Source organism: Schistocerca nitens, chromosome 9, assembly GCF_023898315.1.
Source record: "Schistocerca nitens isolate TAMUIC-IGC-003100 chromosome 9, iqSchNite1.1, whole genome shotgun sequence".
NCBI classification, from domain to species: Eukaryota; Metazoa; Arthropoda; class Insecta; order Orthoptera; family Acrididae; genus Schistocerca; species Schistocerca nitens.
In genome coordinates this window covers 302,436,873-302,456,960 of record NC_064622.1, presented here as the reverse complement: position 1 = coordinate 302,456,960, position 20,088 = coordinate 302,436,873, and the positions used below count along the sequence as shown (strand labels likewise).

The following is a 20,088-nucleotide window of genomic DNA, read 5'->3' as shown; positions in this document are numbered from 1 at the left end:
ATTAAGAAAAATCAGTATTTCCAGCAGTGACTGCAGATTGCTCCAATATAATGACACTGTAAAGGCAGCATGGCTCAGCTGATAACTTCCTTTATTCCCTAAAATATTGGGGTTATATTCTGATTTCCTACATTTGGTTACAATAGTCCACCATAAATTTGAACAGATCTAATTATGGCAAAATAGAAATTGTGTGTTGTGCCAGTGTGTTTGTACATGGTGGGAATTATGTTTTACTTCCTTAACAGTGAATTTCTTCAAATGTCTTCCACATGTCAACAACAACAACAACAATAATAATAATAATAATAGTTGGACACATACAGGCTACAGTTAGCTCATTTTTTACAAATAGACTGACTCTGAATTGACTGATTGGAAAACCATCCTAAAAATTGTAGCCTAAATAATAGTATACAGCTCTACAGACGGAGCAGAATGACAACACAAAATTAGACTCACAAACATCAATGTGGACCAGAATTTTTTTTATTTATTGCACGACAGTTACTGTTTTTAACATACAACCGTCTCTAAAATTTACACCAATATATTTCTGAACCTAACGTTATGAAACATGTTTCAGCAATAGTGTAATAAGTTAACACGTTTTTGTTTCACTTATTCTTACACGTTCAATGAAATATGTAGTCATCAGAAAATTTACTAAGGGGAAGCCTGCTACTAGTATTTATTATCACGAATAAGATGATGATTGTGTGTTTATGGAGCTCAATATGTTAATAACATATTAGTGCACATATTTAAGAACATTTTTTTCTGAACCACTGCTCGTTGTTTTGTGAATAGTCTTTAAGGAAATTATCCATATAATAATAATGTTTTAAGCAACAGTGATAATGTTTCCAGACAAAGTACGCGAATTCTGTTAGTACCAAGTGTTCACCCATTTTTTAGTTGGTTACCACAATATAATACCGTTGTCACATTGACATTTTGCCTACCCTATACGGCACACAGCTGCTTTGTTAGAACTTACATGTTTTGCGTGCTCTGCAATCCAATGTTCTTGGAGATCTTTAAATGATTTTATCACAACATGATCGCTCGGTCTCTTTCGTTCATCTGGGGTATCTTCAGTTTCATCCTTATTAGCAGGTCTTGGCGTTCTCGCCAGGTGTATCACATAATCTCGCTGTCCAGATGTCTACGGATAAACATAACCTATACTGCTCAAATATTAAATGTCAACAAACTACAAGCCAAATCTCATTCGCACACACCTGGCCAATAATTAAACCGACTTCATAACAATCTGGTTTGGCAAGTGCCTGAAGATTCGGCAAAATTCCTTCCTCGGCAAGTACTTGTCTTCCCATTCTGTAAGTTACCTATTTCGATGTCTGCATTATGTTTCAAATTGACATACGGATACGGCACTCCATACCTCGTGGCTACGTGGTCTTTGCCGCAGACAGCTTCATGTGCATCTGTGGCATTAATAGCAGCGATATAATAATTGCTGTTTGACAGAAACACAACTAGAATGCTATGCTGAATATGGAGACCGCAAGAAGACATTGTGAATATTTGCCAACACCTAGAGACTACAAATATTTACGGCTTAAGAGAAGAATTCCTCAGTCGGATAATAATGTTTTCATTTATTTCTTTATTTTCATTTCCCTAATGAGGGATACGTTCACACCAACAATGTGACTGCGCTTCAGCTACGTAAATGTTGTAAGGCCTGTGTAATTTAAACAAACATTAAAATATATTATAAAAACAGGCGAACCTGACGTGCTAACGGTGATTTTTCACTGCAACGTTGTGTCGTTAATGCAATGCTGGATAACGAGTGAATCGCATAGAGATGACACTGCGGGTTTCAAGACCAACTGCGGTTAAACAGTTGGCTGAATGGTATCACGATGAAAGAAGTAGAAATGAAATATAGTATGGGAGCTGATGTTGGGGGCATGAGAGTAAAAAAATAAATTATCATATGAGCGATGTGAGAGAGTAAAAGGCACGTTTGCACTGAGCTCAAAACATGTTCTGCAACATGTTCCCAGCTCAGTTTAATGCAGCTCTGTAGTACCGATGTTCGCCAACATGTTGCCACCATCTGTGTCGGGATAGTTCATCTGTTTTCCGTGTGGTTGGATTCTCTTTTTCTAAACTGGATAGAGAAAAAAAGCAATATTCACAAACTTACCCCACTCCGCCAGCCTGTGGCTGGTGTGGACAAAAAACAAAATTCACGCAATTGTCGCACTCCATCAGACTGAGGAGTGCTTATGGAACGTTAGAAGTTCCAATTACAAAAATAGGAAGCTCAAGCGCGACTCTCTCAGAAAAATTGCTGGGGCACTTGGCACCGGCAGCAATGGTGTGGACAAAAATCGTGTCTCACATATCACAGGATAAACGCGAGAAAAGAAAAATAGAAGAAAGAAGGAAATTTGGAAGTGGGACCGACTCACTGTATGAAACTAAGTGGATTTTTTTTTTTCGATTATTTCCGGCTCCTGGGTTTTCAGGAATCAAATGAAACAAGGGCTACAGTGGACAAAGAGGTAAACAAAATTATGATTGCTTATGTTTTTTTTATTCAGTACTATGCTACAATATTCAGCTGTAATTATTTTGCCTTGTGGGCTTACAAAGTAATCCGAGAATTTGTTACGTATTTCTTTATATGTGTTTGAAGTTCTCTGTGGTTTATTTGGGAGTGTTGTACCTGGCAGAACATACTTTCTTTTGCAACCATTCAATTCAATCACAGGCAACTAAAACAAGTAAGTTTGAGTTCAGTTTCCACAAAACATATCTGAAGAAGATGTGAAAGACGTTGTGAGTCCAGGTGTACCGGTAAGCGCGCGTCATCTTCCGCAAAAATTGTGGAAAACAAGGGTGAAAGAACTGGCCTTTTAACATAGCCGCAAAAATAACGCAGAATGCTCTGCAGCAAAGAAATCAACGACAATAGGGTTCATTAACCGACTTCAGGGGAGATATGTTGTCAACAAACTGCAAAAGCTGCCCCTACATTTATCTTTTTCCATACCTGTGACTATATGGTGTTCAGAGAGGCATAGTTCATCTACTCCATCCTCAGTTTGTATATCTTGTGACCAAACAAATAGCTCATCTACTTTTTTTTTTTTTTCATCGTATTTTTATGAAAATCTTGTTATATTTTAACACCTCTAGTACCTGCCTCTCTGAGCTACTCATTAGGCTTAATTTAATTCAATGCTGAAACATGGGACACTGATCCTAGTCTAAAAAAGACGTACTCCCATGAGTTTCATTGTCCCCCATTAAAGATTTTGCTGTTATCCTAGCCAGTTTACCCTTCACTTTGCTATTGCGTTGCAGATTATGCCTTGTGAAGTCCCACCTACCAGTAGTGTCAACAGGAACCAAACCTATGCTTTACAAAGTAGACACCCAAAGCAACTGAGCTAGCTCGATACTGACCCTCCGGACTGTGCTGTTCAGTTGGGGTCAATCATACTGCGCCATAGGGTGGTGGGGTTTCGGGTTCCGCGGAATAGGTCAGGAGTTCACTACACTCAGCTGGCGGCTACACTGGTAGCGGAGGCTGTGTGGCGTGGACTGGGCGCTTTTTTAGGTTAGAAGGCCTCGGGAAAGTACGGGGTGGGCTGCAATATCAAAGGGTGCATGGCAAATACAGGACGTGCTTGGATCAAGGAACAGTCGGAATTGTAGTTGTAAATTGTTGTAGTTGTGCTGGGAAAGTCCCTGAGCTACAAGCGCTAATAGAAAGCACAGAAGCTGAAATCGTTATAGGTACAGAAAGCTGGCTAATGCCTGAAATAATTTCTGCAGAAATTTTTACGAAGTCTCAGACGGTGTTCAGGAAAGATAGATTAGGCAGAATTGGTGGTGGAGTGTTTGTGTCTGTCAGTAGTGGTTTATCTTGTAGTGAAGTCGAAGTAGATACTCCATGCGAATTGGTATGGGTGGAGGTTATACTTAACAGCCGAACTAAGTTAATAATTGGCTCCTTCTACCGACCCCCAGACTCCGATGATATAGTTGCTGAACAGTTCAGAGAAAATTTGAGTCTCGTAACAAATAAATACCCTACTCATACAGTTATAGTTGGTGGGGACTTCAATCTTCCCTCGATATGTTGGCAAAAATACTTGTTCAAAACCGGTGGTAGGCAGAAAACATCTTTCAAGATTGTCTTAAATGCTTTCTTCGAAAATTATTTCGAGCAGTTAGTCCACGAACCCACGCGAATTGTAAATCGTTGCGAAAACACACTTGACCTCTTAGACACAAACAATCCAGAGCTAATAGAGAGTATCATGACTGATACAGGGATTAGTGATCACAAGGTCGTTGTAGCTAGGCTCAATACCGTTTCTTCCAAATCCACCAGAAACAAACGCAAAATAATTTTATTTAAAAAAAGCGGATAAAGTGTCACTAGAAGCCTTCCTAAGAGACAATCTCCATTCCTCCGAACTGACTATGCAAATGTAGACGAGATGTGGCTCAAATTCAAAGATATAGTAGCAACAGCAATTGAGGGATCCATACCTCATAAATTGGTAAGAGATGGAACTGATCCCCCATGGTACACAAAAAACAGGTCCAAACGCTGTTGCAGAGGCAACGGAAAAAGCATGCGAAGTTCAGAAGAACGCGAAATCCCGAAGATTGGCTAAAATTTACAGACGCGCGAAATTTGGCACGGACTTCAATGCGAGATGCCTTCAATAGGTCCCACAACGAAACATAGTCTCGAAATTTGGTGGAAAATCCGAAGAAATTCTGGTCGTATGTAAAGTACACAAGCGGCAAGACGCAGTCAATACCTTCGCTGCGCAGTGCCGATGGTACTGTTACCGACGACTGTGCCGCTAAAGCGGAGTTATTGAACACAGTTTTCCGAAATTCCTTCACCAGGGAAGACGAATGGAATATTCCAGAATTTGAAACACGAACAGCTGCTAGCATGAGTTTCTTAGAAGTAGATACCTTAGGGGTTGCGAAGCAACTCAAATCGCTTGATACGGGCAAGTCTTCAGGTCCAGATTGTATACCGATTAGGTTCCTTTCAGATTACGCTGATACAATAGCTCCCTACTTAGTAATCATATACAACCGCTCGCTCACCGATAGATCTGTACCTACAGATTGGAAAATTGCGCAGGTCGCACCAGTGTTTAAGAAGGGTAGTAGGAGTAATCCATCGAACTACAGGCCTATATCATTGACGTCGGTTTGCAGTAGGGTTTTGGAGCATGTACTGTATTCAAACATTATGAATCACCTCAAAGGGAACGATCTATTGATACGTAATCAGCATGGTTTCAGAAAACATCGCTCTTGTGCAACGCAGTTAGCTCTTTATTCGCACGAAGTAATGGCCACTATCGACAGGGGATCTCAGGTTGATCCCGTATTTCTGGATTTCCGGAAAGCTTTTGACACTATTCCTCACAAGCGACTTCTAATCAAGCTGCGAGCCTATTGGGTATCGTCTCAGTTGTGCGACTGGATTCGTGATTTCCTGTCAGGAAGGTCGCAGTTCGTAGTAATAGACGGCAAATCATCGAGTAAAATTGAAGTGATATCAGGTGTTCCCCAGGGAAGAGTCCTAGGACCTCTGCTGTTCCTCATCTATATAAATGACCTGGGTGACAATCTGAGCAGTTCTCTTAGGTTGTTCGCAGATGATGCTGTAATTTTCCGTCTAGTAAGGTCATCCAAAGACCAGTATAAGTTGCAAAGCGATTTAGAAAAGATTGCTGTATGGTGTGGCAGGTGGCAGTTGACGCTAAATAACGAAAAGTGTGAGGTGATCCACATGAGTTCCAAAAGAAATCCGTTGGAATTCGATTACTTGATAAATAGTACAATTCTCAAAGTTGTCAATTCCACTCAGTATCTGGGTGTTAAAATTACGAACAACTTCAGTTGGAAAGACCACATAGATAATATTGTGGGGAAGGCGAGCCAAAGGTTGCGTTTCGTTGGCAGGACACTTAGAGGATGCAACAAGTCCACTAAAGAGACAGCTTACATTACACTCGTTCGTCCTCTGTTACAATATTGATGCGCGGTGTGGGATCCTTACCAGGTGGGATTGATGGAGGACATCGAAAGGGTGCAAAAGAGGGCAGCTCGTTTTGTATTATCACGTAATAGGGGAGAGAGTGTGGCAGATATGATACGCGAGTTGGGATGGAAGTCATTAAAGCAAAGACGTTTTTCGTCACGGCGAGATCTATTTACGAAATTTCAGTCACTAACTTTCTCTTCCGAATGCGAAAATATTTTGTTGAGCCCAACCTACATAGGTAGGAATGATCATCAAAATAAAATAAGAGAAATCAGAGCTCGAACAGAAAGGTTTAGGTGTTCGTTTTTCCCGTGCGCTGTTCGGGAGTGGAATGGTAGAAAGATAGTATGATTGTGGTTCGATGAACCCTCTGCCAAGCACTTAAATGTGAATTGCAGAGTAGTCATATAGATGTAGATGTAGAAAGCAGGAACAAAGCCAGCATTGGTATGGTTCGTTGTAGATGCCATTTTTCCAGGTCACACAATATTGTAGTCCTGATCCCTATCAGTACATCTTCTACAATATGTTTTTGCCCACTAGCAAAGTCTTTGTCTTTTTCTTCGACTGTTCATTTCATTGAGTATTATTAACATGGCACTACATGTCATTAATTTTTCATCTTCACTTGTCATAACGTAGATCTTGATGGGAATACATAACGTGCAATGTTTGCCGCTAGTTCAGTGTAGCCGACAATGTGATTACTTATGTACAAATGTTTTTTGTTAAGTGGGGGTGGGTCATGAACAACGAATACATTGCCAATGTGTTGGTGTAGCAAGTTGCAAGCAGTTTTGCCAATAGAAACATGCCTTTAAGTTCAGCATAAACCATAGGATGTGGCTGTATTTTCAATTGGGGATTGTGGAGAGTGGGATAGAGTATGGTGTGTGGGGTATGATGAAAGTGGAATTAAACAGGGATATCCAGTTGTATGGAGACTTCATGAGAGTGTTTAAGGAGGATGTGGCAGCTGGATTCAGTTGAAAAGAATGGTTGTCCACCCAGTGCAATATGTTTAGGGATAGTGATAAGAAAGTGGATAACATGCAATATCCAAAAATATCACTTATGTATTATATATTTATCTTCTATTACAGCTACCGCAAACTAGCATACATCAAATAACATCGATCAGATACTTGTACAGTTCAGTTTACTGGAGCAAAAAGCTAACTACCAGTACAGGAGTAAATGGAACAGTCAGAGTAAATGGAACAGTAATCAATCAAAGAAGTAGGGTATTTACAGTTAAAGTTCAGAGTGGTAGTGTGATCCTTGTAGCGTATTGCAATTTGCAGTGCTATAACTCAAACCATTCTGGTATAATGAGTTTGCACTGTGTTTTAAACTGGGCTGGTCCTGATACGTTTATTTGCCTATGTGATTACCAGTGCATGTTGAATAAGATGGGATAAGAGGGGTTTGGTTGCATCAGGTTGCTACTTGTGATGAGGCAGCTGTTTTGCTCCGGCCAAGATGCAGGTTGATATTTCAGCTGTGGTGTTACAGGAAGTTCTTAGGGCATAGTGGTATGGTGATAGACTGGATGGAATGATCACTTCACATTTTATGGGAGGAGTTTTTTAGCTCAAAGTATTGTTCTAAAATGCAGTGTTTCTTACATTCTCGATTATGTAAGGCATGGCTTACAGTTGCATGGTTCTTTTCTACAAAATTTTCTACTGTGTTGACTGATCAGTGGAATGAAATATGTGATAGCAAGATGTTTCATCTGGTGCATGGTTTGGCACACAGTATGAAGCTGACCATGATTATGCAGGTGTAGAGGAGCCTGCCCTATCCACGACATTTTTCAAATTAGGCTAATTGACAGCCTTGGGAGATCCAGTCCTGACAAAACTCTACCATCTGGTGAGCAAGATGTATGAGACAGGCGAAATACCCACAGACTTCAAGAAGAATATAATAATTCCAATCCCAAAGAAAGCAGGTGTTGACAGATGTGAAAATTACCGAACTATCAGTTCAATAAGTCATAGCTGCCAAATACTAACGCGAATTCTTCACAGACGAATGGAAAAACTAGTAGAAGCCGACCTCGGGGAAGATCCGTTTGGATTCCGTAGAAATATTGGAACACGTGAGGCAATACTGACCCTACGACTTATCTTAGAAGAAAGATTAAGGAAAGGCAAACCTACGTTTCTAGCATTTGTAGACTTAGAGAAAGCTTTTGACAATGTTGACTGGAATACTCTCTTTCAAATTCTAAAGGTGGCAGGGGTAAAACACAGGGAGTGAAAGGCTATTTACAATTTGTACAGAAACCAGATGGCAGTTATAAGAGTCGAAGGATATGAAAGGGAAGCAGTGGTTGGGAAGGGAGTGAGACAGGGTTGTAGCCTCTCCCCGATATTATTCAATCTCTCTATTGAGCAAGCAGTGAAGGAATCAAAAGAAAAGTTCGGAGTAGGTATTAAAATCCCTGGAGAAAAATAAAAACTTTGAGGTTCGCCGATGACATTGTAATTCTGTCAGAGACAGCAAAGGACTTGGAAGAGCAGTTGAACGGAATGGACAGTGTCTTGAAAGGAGGATATAAGATGAACATCAACAAAAGCAAAATGAGGATAATGGAATGTAGTCGAGTTAACTCGGGTGATGCTGAGGAAATTAGATAAGGGAATGAGACACTTAAAGTAGTAAATGAGTTTTGCTATTTGGGGAGCAAAATAACTGATGATGGTCGAAGTAGAGAGGATATAAAATGTAGACTGGCAATGGCAAGGAAAGCGTTTCTGAAGAAGAGAAATTTGTTAACATCGAGTATAGATTTAAGTGTCAGGAAGTCATTTCTGAAAGTATTTGTATGGAGTGTAGTCATGTATGGAAGTGAAACATGGACGATAAATGTTTTGGACAAGAAGAGAATAGAAGCTTTCGAAATGTGGTGTTGCAGAAGAATGCTGAAGATTAGATGGGTAGATCACATAACTAATGAGGAAGTATTGAATGGGATTGGGAAGAAGAGAAGTTTGTGGCACAACTTGACTAGAAGAAGGGATCGGTTGGCAGGACATGTTCTGAGGCATCAAGGGATCACCAATTTAGTATTGGAGGGCAGCGTGGAGGGTAAAAATCATAGAGGGAGACCAAGATATGAATACAATAAGCAAATTCAGAAGGACGTAGGTTGCAGTAGGTACTGGGAGATGAAGAAGCTTGCACAGGATAGAGTAGCTTGGAGAGCTGCATCAAACCAGTCTCAGGACTGAAGACCACAACAACAACAACAACAATCCTAATTTTCAGCGAAGATAAAATTTATGTTGCAGTAGCTGATGTTGCTGTTGAGTAATACTGTTGAAGTGATGTTTGTAATAGAAATGCATCAAATACTGATTAAGTGTCAGCTACAACAGAAAAGCATATGAATTTGAATAAGCTAACATAAGGAGTGGAAGTGTGGCAGGTTAAGAGGGAAGAATGGTTGGGATAGACAATAGGGGTGAAGGTATATTTGGTGACAGGAGAAGAGTAGAGCTTCTGAATGATCATGTAAGCACTCTAAAATCGATTCTGGAAATTCAGTTCTGGCTCCCAGTATTCCACTTCCACAACTGATTCTTGCTCACACTTACAGAGTGACATTTATTAAACTATATGAAAAAAACGTAAATTAGCTACAAACTATGGCGTGCATACACTTTATTCAACATGTAAACATCACTATAGATATTCATATTTGGGTTATGACATGTTCGATATGCCCACCATCATTGGAAATGATGTTGCGCAGAAGAATATCGAAATTATTCATGACCAATTGAAGTGTCGGAATATCAGTGTTGTCAATGACCTTCTGAGTGGCTATTTTCAGCTCATTAGTTGTTTTAGGGTTATTTCTGTCTTTAATATAGCCCCACAAAATGGAGTCGCACGTGTTCATAACTGGAGGATATGGCGGCCAATTGAGGCCCACGCCAGTGGCCTCTGGGCACCCCACAGACAAAATGCGGTCCCTAAAATGCTCCTCCAGGACATCGAACACTCTCCTGCTTTGACTGGGTCGAGCTCCGTTTTGCATGAACCACATATTGTCGAAATCAGGCTCACTTTGTATAATGGGGTTGAAATCATTTTCCAGAACCTTCACATGCACTTCAGTAGTCATTATGACATTAAGGAATATTACAATGATTATTCCGTGACTGGACATTGTGCACCACACAGTCACCTGTTGAGGGTGAAGAGACTTCTTGATCGCGAAATGCGGATATCAGCCCCCCAAATGTGCCAGTTTTCTTTATTGTCAAACCTATCCAAACGAAAGTGGCTGACAACAACAAGGCACAAGCACATGCACGTACTAATTTCAATCATCCCCTGCGGCTAACCGGGTAGATTTAATGTTCTAACGCAAACCATTCAGAAGTTATGACGATTTTATTTCATATAGTTCAATAAATGTCACCCTGTAAATGTACAGCCGTTTTTGGGATGTGCTTGGGTTGCCAGGCTATGTCTTGTTCTAAAAAAAATTCCACTAATGTGGATGGAGTGACTTTTTATATAATGACGGAGAAGCAAAAACATTAGATTGAGCATAAAGCTATCTATACCAATAATATCTTACTGAAGAGAAATAGCGATTGTGCTGGCTAAAACAGAAACTGGAACAGTTGTTTTCCAAAAGCCATATTTCACTGGACTAGCAAATCTGCTTCAAGATTAACATGTACACAAGACAGAGAAAAACGGTTGACGAAATCCGTTTTTCGACTTCCAGGAGTTGTGTCGCATGTAAGCGTAGTGACTGCATAGTGTTGTGGATTGCAAAGTCCAAGAAACTACTGTAGGTTCATGTTGAATTATATGCAAATTTTTTTCATCTTAGTGTTGTAGTGCGACTTTTTTTATGAATGTAATATCAGTACATTCTGCAAAATTCGGTGTTATTTACACTTTCGTCTGATTAGAAAACGAGGACTGAAATAAGTATTTGGCTACTTATTTCCAAACATGTGGCGATTTCCGAGTGTGTGGTTAGTCAGAACCCTAACAAGACAGTTTTAATTGCTACAAGTAAAACAAGTGAAACAAGGAGCAATGACATTCATATTCTTCCTTGTCTGAAATATTTGGATATTTATTTCCTAGCTTGTACAAAGATCATGAAGAGGCAGGTAATTCATATGTTACAATCAACGGCACTTCCGGTTGGTATATTTCTGCTGCTAATGACATGTCAGAAAAATGGAGGATGGACAGAGACTAAAATTCCATAAAACTATAGAGAAATTATCACGAATTAAAAAACAAAGATTAAAATTTTACGGACATGTTCAAAGACTCCCAATAACGAGGCTTACACATAAGACAGAGGAAAAACATGCCATGGGCCCAACAAGTTAAGAAGGGTATAAGGAGAGCTTAGATAGGAAGCCATATGGAAGAGCAGGAAAACGAATCTAAAACCACTCCATGATTCAACAATGTGTGAAAATAATAGTGATAATAATGTAATAATAATAATAATGTGGTACTACGCTAAACATTCCAGTTTATTATGAACATGTCTTTATTCAGATCAGTTGTCATTGTCAAATTTACAATCATAATATAACTTACTTGATAAAAAGTAAAGAAAAACCCCAATGAGTGGTTTAGTGTCTTAGTTAAACATGTTTACTGTATTTGCCTATGTTTTAATAAAAGAAAAAAAATTCAAGAATTCACAGTAAATTGCTATTTTATGGTGTTTTGAAATATTCTTCATCTGAGAAAAGAACTCTTTAAAACTCGTATTGTTACTGAATAACCTGAAAATAAATCATTTGCAAAGTAATCTGTGTTGATCAAACTTTTTTTTTTTGCAACAAGTCATCGGTGCAGGCCAAGTCAAAATGATCAAAACACAGTTTTAAAGAAGAATGACTAAATCCTGCATGTGCTAATAGAACAAATTTTTGCGTCAACTTGAGCCTTCGATACTGCCCATAAGTTTTTAGCCTTGATATCCTAAGTGACATCATTCATTAACAAGTTGATGCTCCTAATTGTGCAGACATTAAACATATATTTGGTTGTCCTAGCAGCTATCAAAAACAGTGATTTCAATTTACATGAATTTTGAATTATTATGAATAAATTTTCCTTTCGAAAATAAAACCTCTGGCCATTGTGCTAGTTCTGCTGGCAGGTTGAATCATAGTTTCTATGTTATAGTGATATAACATTTTAATCCATTTTTGTATTTCCTTGTTTTATTATTCTGTTTTGTTGGCTTCTGATCCAACACTCAAGTTTTTGCAACAAGGAGCATTCAGTAATGTTTAATATTTATATGTTGTGGCAGGAAATGGAAGTTCAGGAGTCGACTATTAAATATGTGTAAAGTTAGATGTAACCAGAGAATATTTTATATGCCTTGTATGTGGTGTTCATATGCATTTTAGGAAGGTATCGTCTGAGTGATCATCCAGCAGTTACATATGGAGACGTTATCCTGATAATTTTTAGCACTCAGTCTGGCATAGCAGTTGGTTTGAGAGTTGGATGCCGTCTCCCTCTTGTAGTGATGGTAACATATTACTTTTATTATGAGTTCTCTGTAACATATATGCCATGCTCAAAACTAGTGCTCGTGAACGAAGGGTAATAGATTGGTTTTGTATGAAGGTATGAGTAATACGAATATGTCGTGCTTTGTTCACTTGTGGGGTGGCGGGTTGGTTATCATAATAATCATCGTGAGTCATTGGAGGAAATTGAAATTATAGTAAATATTGTTTGCCGTCTTTTACGAGGGCCTGGTAACTATTTCTGCGGTCAGCCAGAAAGCGATGGAGAACATACTGACCATAGTTCCCAGTCTGCAAGTCCACATTCTTGTCCAGGCCACTAAAATAAATGTCTCTATTCTCTATTTGCTCAGAAGGATCAGGACTATGATTGTAAATGAAGATTTTGAATTCTAATTGATACATATATTTGGTAAAGTTCCACATGCACAACACTGTAATGTTCATTATGTTCATTCTGACAGTAAATCTCTCTATCATATACAGCATTATCAGGAGTTCAGAGGCGACCACTGCGTTAAGTTACTACTAAATTGTCTCGCCCTGACCACTGATAGTCAAAAGTAAATGGTCGCCACAAAAGTGGAAAATAATAGTCACCACTTGCCATGCGGATTTGTTAATATTACAGGCGGCACACTAACAGTTACTTTTACGAAATCTAAGCGATCCAGGAAGGTGTACAGTCCTCGCAAGTTTACTTCCTATTATTACTGAAAATAATAAGAGTTTTGCAACAGCCTGTTTCTGACATCATCGGAGGCAGCGCGCACTCCGGCATTTGACTGACGCGGATCTTACGGTGGCTGGGTGTGAAGTGAAGCCTTGTCTTGCCTCTCAGGCTGTATTTATATATGTGGCACAGCAGACGGCCAAGGCAACACCTGCTGCCATCCACCTTATGCACACGGTAGCAGTCTCTAAATGACTGGTTTCTCAGACACACAATATTTAATTACAATGTTATGAATCAAATTAGAATCTTCACAATTTTTGCATACATGTAGGTAAGTTGGTTAAAATCACAGAAAAAGTTTTAGCTCACTTGAATTAAAACTTTGCCTTCTAGAATTTTTAGAACGGAACTGACAGTAGAACATGATCTCTGAACTACAAATTTAAGAGACCTTGTATTGGTTGTTATTAACATCAAAGTCCTAAAACTTGTTATAACTGTATTACTTAATAGGTCGCATCACGTGCTGTAACCAAAACTTTCTAGCATTAATATACACACACATCACAAAAAGTTTTGCACCACCCCAGTTCCCAGAACTCCTGAAGGTAGACGTTGACGTTGACTGTGGATATTGTATCACAGACACAGTCCCTTTGACTGTTCAGAGATGTCACTAAGCCCGCCCAAAGAAACAACCATGCAAGAGCAGCGCCTATTAGATGGAGGGAGTCCGACATCTGATCAGTTCCAGTCATTCTACCTGAAGGAGATACACGGCTCGTGTTGTCTGTAGTTCAACCATGCCTAGATGGTCAATACCGCCGTTCGATCGCGTCCGCATTGTTACTTTGTGTCTGGAAGGGCTCTCAACAAGGGAAGTGTCCAGGCATCTCCGAGTGAACCAAATCGATGTTGTTCGAACATGGAGGAGATACAGAGAGACAGGAACTGTCGATGACATGCCTTGCTCAGGCCGCCCAAGGGCTACTACTGCAGTGGATGACCGCTACTTACGGACTATGGCTGTGAGGACCCCTGACAGCAACGCCACCATGTTGAATAATGCTTTTCGTGCAACCACAGGACGTCTTGTTATGTGCAAAACTATAAATTGTTGTAGCACGGAAATGTGGTTAGAGAGCACATAGATTCTGGTGTCATTGTAAAGTACGTGCAGAGCACTACTGGGACCAAAGAAGAGACAATAAAAATAGTTTCAAAAATGTAGGTGAAAATCGGCATTAAATTGAAAATTACGAAATAATGAAATATGCCATCCCATATGACTCGTAAATATGCTCGGAATTATGGTAAAAGCAAGTTGGAGGGAAGCTTGCATCGAAATGAATCCAAAAAGCCTAAAAAGTGCATCGCCGAGTGAAAGTGAGAGCTATTGCAGCATCGAAAAGGAAATGAAAAAAAAAATGTAAAGTGATTACATAGCTGACCCATCAGGAGTACAGCAGGCAGTGACAGCCCAACTTGTGATCTATATATTCAGTAACGATTATACTACTTTATGTAACCATTTTGTTAATGAGATTGATAGTAAAATTACCTATTAATGGGAAACACGTGTTATGATTTTACTCTCACATTTTTCAGCCTCGGTCTATCGTTTTCAGCTTCACGACCTTCGCATGGAACTTCGCAATAGTACTCTGTATACACTGATGGCTCTCGGACTGACCGTGGGATCGGGTGTGCCTTCGTCATTGGCACCCTTGTCTTTCGATTTCGGCTTCTGGCACACTGCTCAGTATTTACAGCCGAGCTCTTCGCCCTGTATCAGGCCACGGAGTACATCTGGCGACACAGCCGTTTTGATTGTGTCCTCTGCTCAGACTCACTCAGAGCCCTCCAAAGTCAATGTGTGCTGTACATCGTCCATCTTTTAGTGCAGTGGGTCCAGGAAAACTGTCACTTGCTCACTCTTGGTGGAGCCAGTGTGATGTTTCTGAGCGTTCCTAGTCATGTCAGTCTGCCAGGAAACGAGGCTGCTGACGCTGCTACCAAGGCTGCAGTCCTTGTACCTCAGCCCACTACTTCCTATATTCCCTCCAATGATCTCTGAGTCGCCGTCTGTCAGGAGGCGGTGTCCCTTTGGTATCGACAGTGGTCCTCCCTTCACGGGAATAAGCTCCGGCTTATTAAGCCTCTCCCAGTGGCTTGGACGACCTCCTCTCGGCCCACCGGGAGGAAGTCGTTTTAACTAGGCTGCGTATTGGGCACTGCCCTTTTAGCCATCATCATTTGCTAAGTGGCGCTACTCAACCACTTTGTACACATTGTGCACAAGTTTTAACAGTCGGCCACTTCCTTACAGACTGCCCATTTTTTAACCATTAACGTTCCCACTTTGGTTTGCCAACTGAGTTATCGACCGTTTTAACAAATGATGCGCGGGCTGTCGACCGCGTTTTATTTTTTTATGGCGAAGGCCATTTAATTTTTAGTTTTGGACTTCTGTTTCAGCATGGTGTCTTTTTGTAGCCCTTTTTCCACGTGCCTGTTTTTAGCTGCCTTCTATTATGTCCATTTGGACTGTCGAATAGTTGTTGTTTAACTCCTCTCTATCTTTGTGTTCTATAGTTTTGACTTGGGAGCGTATGACCCCAGTTGGCTTTTGCGCCATAAAGCAAAACAGAACCAAAACCCTCATGTTTCCGCGAAATATGTACTTTGCAGACCCGAATTGTGAACGTGGCTCTTTTTTTTTTTTTCTTTTTGGCGTTGAAATACTGTAACATTGGCAATACTATTTTTTTTAATGTGGCTCCATTCCAAGCAGTTCAGGTGAGCTTACGTGTTTTTTGATGATAATACTACGTTATTACGATTAAATATGAAAGATAAATATTGATTGACTGTTTTGTTAGTATTGTTTGAGTTTCCCGCCAAGGTGCCGTCTCAGAAAAAGGGGCGTTGCATGTGATGTCTTGATTTAGGGGTAACTGAGAAGGTGCATGTTTCGTGGTATCATCAGTAGGGCAATGATCTGCATAAGTGATGTGGTAAATGTAAACAAATGGGCCAGATTTGCCATAGCCATACTACTGAAATGCGGTAAATTTATTAAATCTGGGGGGGTTACAAGGTACGCCGTGTGGTAACAGAAACTGACGAATCGTATTTTGGTATGAATTAGTGTAGGAGGAATCATGATGCTGCAAGTCTTTGAATTTGGAGGGGGGCTTTTGTTTAGTACAGGAATTCTTTGTATGTTGTATTTTGGATAGTGGAAAATAGTGCTAAATGGGTTTTGGTTTCACTTTTTAAAATACAGGGTGGCGCACGAAATGTGTTACCATTTTGTTTTTGAATTTAAACTTTATTGTCAGTACAATCTGAAAGGAACATATACTACAATGAAGAGCCGTCCATGGAGAATTGTTCTAACTCAGCACATGCTCAATATGTCCACCATTTCGTTTCCTAACTTCCTTCAAACGAACACTGAAGTTAGTGATTACCTTACGGCACATGTCTTCTGTAATTTCACTGCAAGCTTGAAGAATAAGTTTTCTGAGCTCCATTAAATCTCATGGACGTTTCGGGAAATTTTTTTTCCTTTAGGCACCCCAAAAGAAAAAAGTCACATGGATTGAGGTCTGGACTATTGGGGGGCCAATCCTCGGAGCATAGTGTTGTCGTTCATGAAGCACTTGTGAGTTTTCAGTGGCCCAAAAGCGTACATTTTGTTTGTTAACCACACTGTCTAAATGAAAATGCGCCTCGTCTGAAAACCAAGCGTTATTGAGAGTTTCTTCCCTACCCTCCACCCACTGAGCAAACAGTAGTCTCTGCTGCTTGTGTTCTTCAGTGAGCTTCTGTGCACAGGTCATCTTGTATGGGTACATATGGAGGTCACTTTTAAGAATGCGTTGAACGGAGCGTCTGGATATTCCCAGTTGCATTGCTGCCTTTCTACACGATTTCCGGGGACTTCTCTGTACAGCATCTCGTACCGCTTCAATATTCTCCGGCGAACAAACAAGCTTCGGCCGAGGTCGCTTCGCTTCCAATACTGTTCCTTCCTGTACAAATTTATCGTACAACATGTGGGTTGTCTTCTTGCAAGGGACCCATCGTGTGTTAAACTGTTGTCGAAAACGCCTCTGAGTCGCAACAAGGCTTTTTTCGTTTTATGAAAAAGTAACACAATTGCAGATCGTTGCTGTGTCGTCACTCTTCCATTGTCAGCCATTGCTGCTTACTAGTCTCCTAGCGGCAGTATCGTGAATTACACGTCATTTCATAACTCATTTGTTTTTCCAAGCTCTGCTGGTACTGTTGTAGAGATCCCAGCGGGATATGTAATGTGCGTCGTAAATTGTGAAAGAAACAATTGGTAACACATTTCGTGCGCCACCCTGTATATTGCAGAAGGTTGGGTGATTATGTCAGATGGGTTGGCTTCTTATAGGGTATTGGGCGTAAAGGGCTAATACTGCCTTGTTGTTAACATCAAGCTGGAGTTGAGGGATATTGTGAGGGGGGGGGGGGTAAATGCGTTATTCTGTCCTGCAGGTTCATCTTTAAAATGCTGTTGATAGAATAGGCTTCCTCAGGGTTCCCATATTTTTAGATGTTGATGCAGGTGATAGGGACGATGTGTAATCCAATGATTGTTAGTTAAATGGAAGTGGCTGTTCATTTCTTTTTGGCGTGTGGTGAGGGGTACACTTTAGTTCAGTTGGTTTCGTGCAATGCATTGATGTTTTATTTACATTTGTTTTCCTTGTTGTTTCAGTTTTTTAAATAGTGTTATTTTATTGTATTGGACAGTTTTTCTTTATCATTTGACTTTATATCGGTTAATGAGTCTTTGTCTCTCTTCGATGGAAAAATTTGTGACTGATAAGTTGGATTTTTTGTTCCGTTACGGTATGTTTTTGCTCTTTAAGCAATAATTTTTAAATCCCTTAGTTGGAGATGTTAGTATTGAGCTTTTTTTAGTTATGTGTGTTATATTTCTGTGATGTTTACATACATACATCAAAAAAAGTTTTGCATCACCTTGGTGCAGAGAGTTCTGGAACCTGTACAGTAAATTGGAATATAGATCAATGTAAACATCATTTCCGCCCTTTTTACTGGTCATGAAAAACACACGTTGCATGTTGTACCATCATACAGCGATACCTTCAGAGGTGGTGGTCCAGACTGCTGTACACACCGGTCCCTCTAACACCCAGTAGCACGTCCTCTTGCATGTTGTGACACGCTGTCCACAAGTTCATCAAGGCACTGTTGGTCCAGATTGTCCCATTCCTCAATAGCAATTCGGCGTGGATTCCTCAGAATGGTTGGTGGATCACGTCGTCCATAAACAGCCCTTTTCAATCTATCCCAGCCATGTTCGATAGGGTTCATGTCTGGAGAACACGCTGGCCACTCTAGTCGAGCGATGTCGTTATCCTGAAGGAAGTCATTCACAAGATGTGCACGAAGGGGGCGCGAATTGTCGTCCATGAAAACGAATGCCTAGCCAATATGCCGCCGATATGGTTGCACTATCGGTCGCAGCATGGCATTCACGTGTCGTACAGCGTTATGGCGCCTTCCATGACCACCAGCGGCGTACGTCGGCCCACATAATGCCACCCTAAAACAGCAGGGAACCTCCACCTTGCTGCACGCGCTGGACAGTTTGTCTAAGGCGTTCAGCAGACCGGGTTGCCTCCAAACACGTCTCCGACGATTGTCTGTTTGAAGGCATATGCGGCACTCATCAGTGAAGAGAACGTGATGCCAATCCTGAGCGGCCCATTCGACATGTTGTTGGGCCCATCTGTACTGTGCTGCATGGTGTCGTGGTTTGTAAAGACATTGCTTTCCCCGAAAGTCGATAATATTTTTTTTTCTTTTGTGCATTACCTTGTCATAGTACGAACCGGACACCATTGTCGTGTGGAGACACTGTTAGAATTGCGTGAAAGTGGAACAAACCAAAATATTGAGTAAAAGAACAGTGCCGTGATTTGATAAAGAAACATTTATTATATCATCCTAACTGTCTTAAAGACGACGACGTAAATTGAACTGATGTTTAACGGACTGTTATAGTGATAAACACATGTGACTGTTTTTCTGTGGCATCTCGGTGAAAGAACTGTGCGAAGTATTGGCATTAACCGGCTATATATCGTAAATACTAAAGACATTGCATAATTCCGACCTACCAGCACCGCGTGATTAATAAGCTTTTAATAATAAAACGCAGCGAGCATAACGACAACGCACACATTGGAGCTATTATTATCACGCTAGTGCTGCCAGCTGATTCGACTACAACGGAGACGTGGACCACCACCGTAACTGGAATAATAATGAAACAGGGGGATCCATCATTATCTTCACGCCACGAACCAGGATTAACTTCACAGGCCGTCTGCACGGACCACCGCTTACGTCATCGCACTGCCTGCAGCAACAGTTATGACATTAAAAGAAAATTATTACGCTCTCTCTCATTTCAAAATTAAAGACAATTGCAGTTAAATTATCTGTTTTGAAAATACTGTCACAATATCAAGGTTCAATTTTGCTTAGTTCCAATAAATATTCTTTCCATTATTTCGTCTTGTTGACAGTGTTGAAAACCCGCCAAATTCAAATTCAATGAATAATTTTCTTTCAAAATTCTTCTCAGACATTTTGCTGCTCATCATAATTTTATTTTAATGTTTGTGTGTAACTTCTTTTGGAAGGAGTACATTTTTTTTTTTTTTTTTGGCAGTAAAATTAGCTACCATAAATTTACGTATATTACCAGCTGATGC

At 40.3% G+C, this 20,088-nt stretch overlaps 1 protein-coding gene across 1 annotated transcript in view; it reads right to left on the bottom strand.

Annotated features, from left to right (window-relative positions):
- The window catches only part of LOC126203675 (protein odr-4 homolog), a 52,642-nt gene extending 51,199 nt beyond the window's left edge, over positions 1 to 1,443 (bottom strand). The window contains exons 1-2 of the mRNA XM_049938041.1: positions 1,245 to 1,443; positions 1,001 to 1,168 (exon numbers count right to left, since the gene is read on the bottom strand). Coding sequence (XP_049793998.1) covers positions 1,001 to 1,168; positions 1,245 to 1,340 — 264 coding nt within the window. The 5' untranslated portion in view covers positions 1,341 to 1,443. The remainder of the gene's footprint in view (positions 1 to 1,000; positions 1,169 to 1,244) is intronic.
- Positions 1,444 to 20,088: the final 18,645 nt, after the last annotated feature.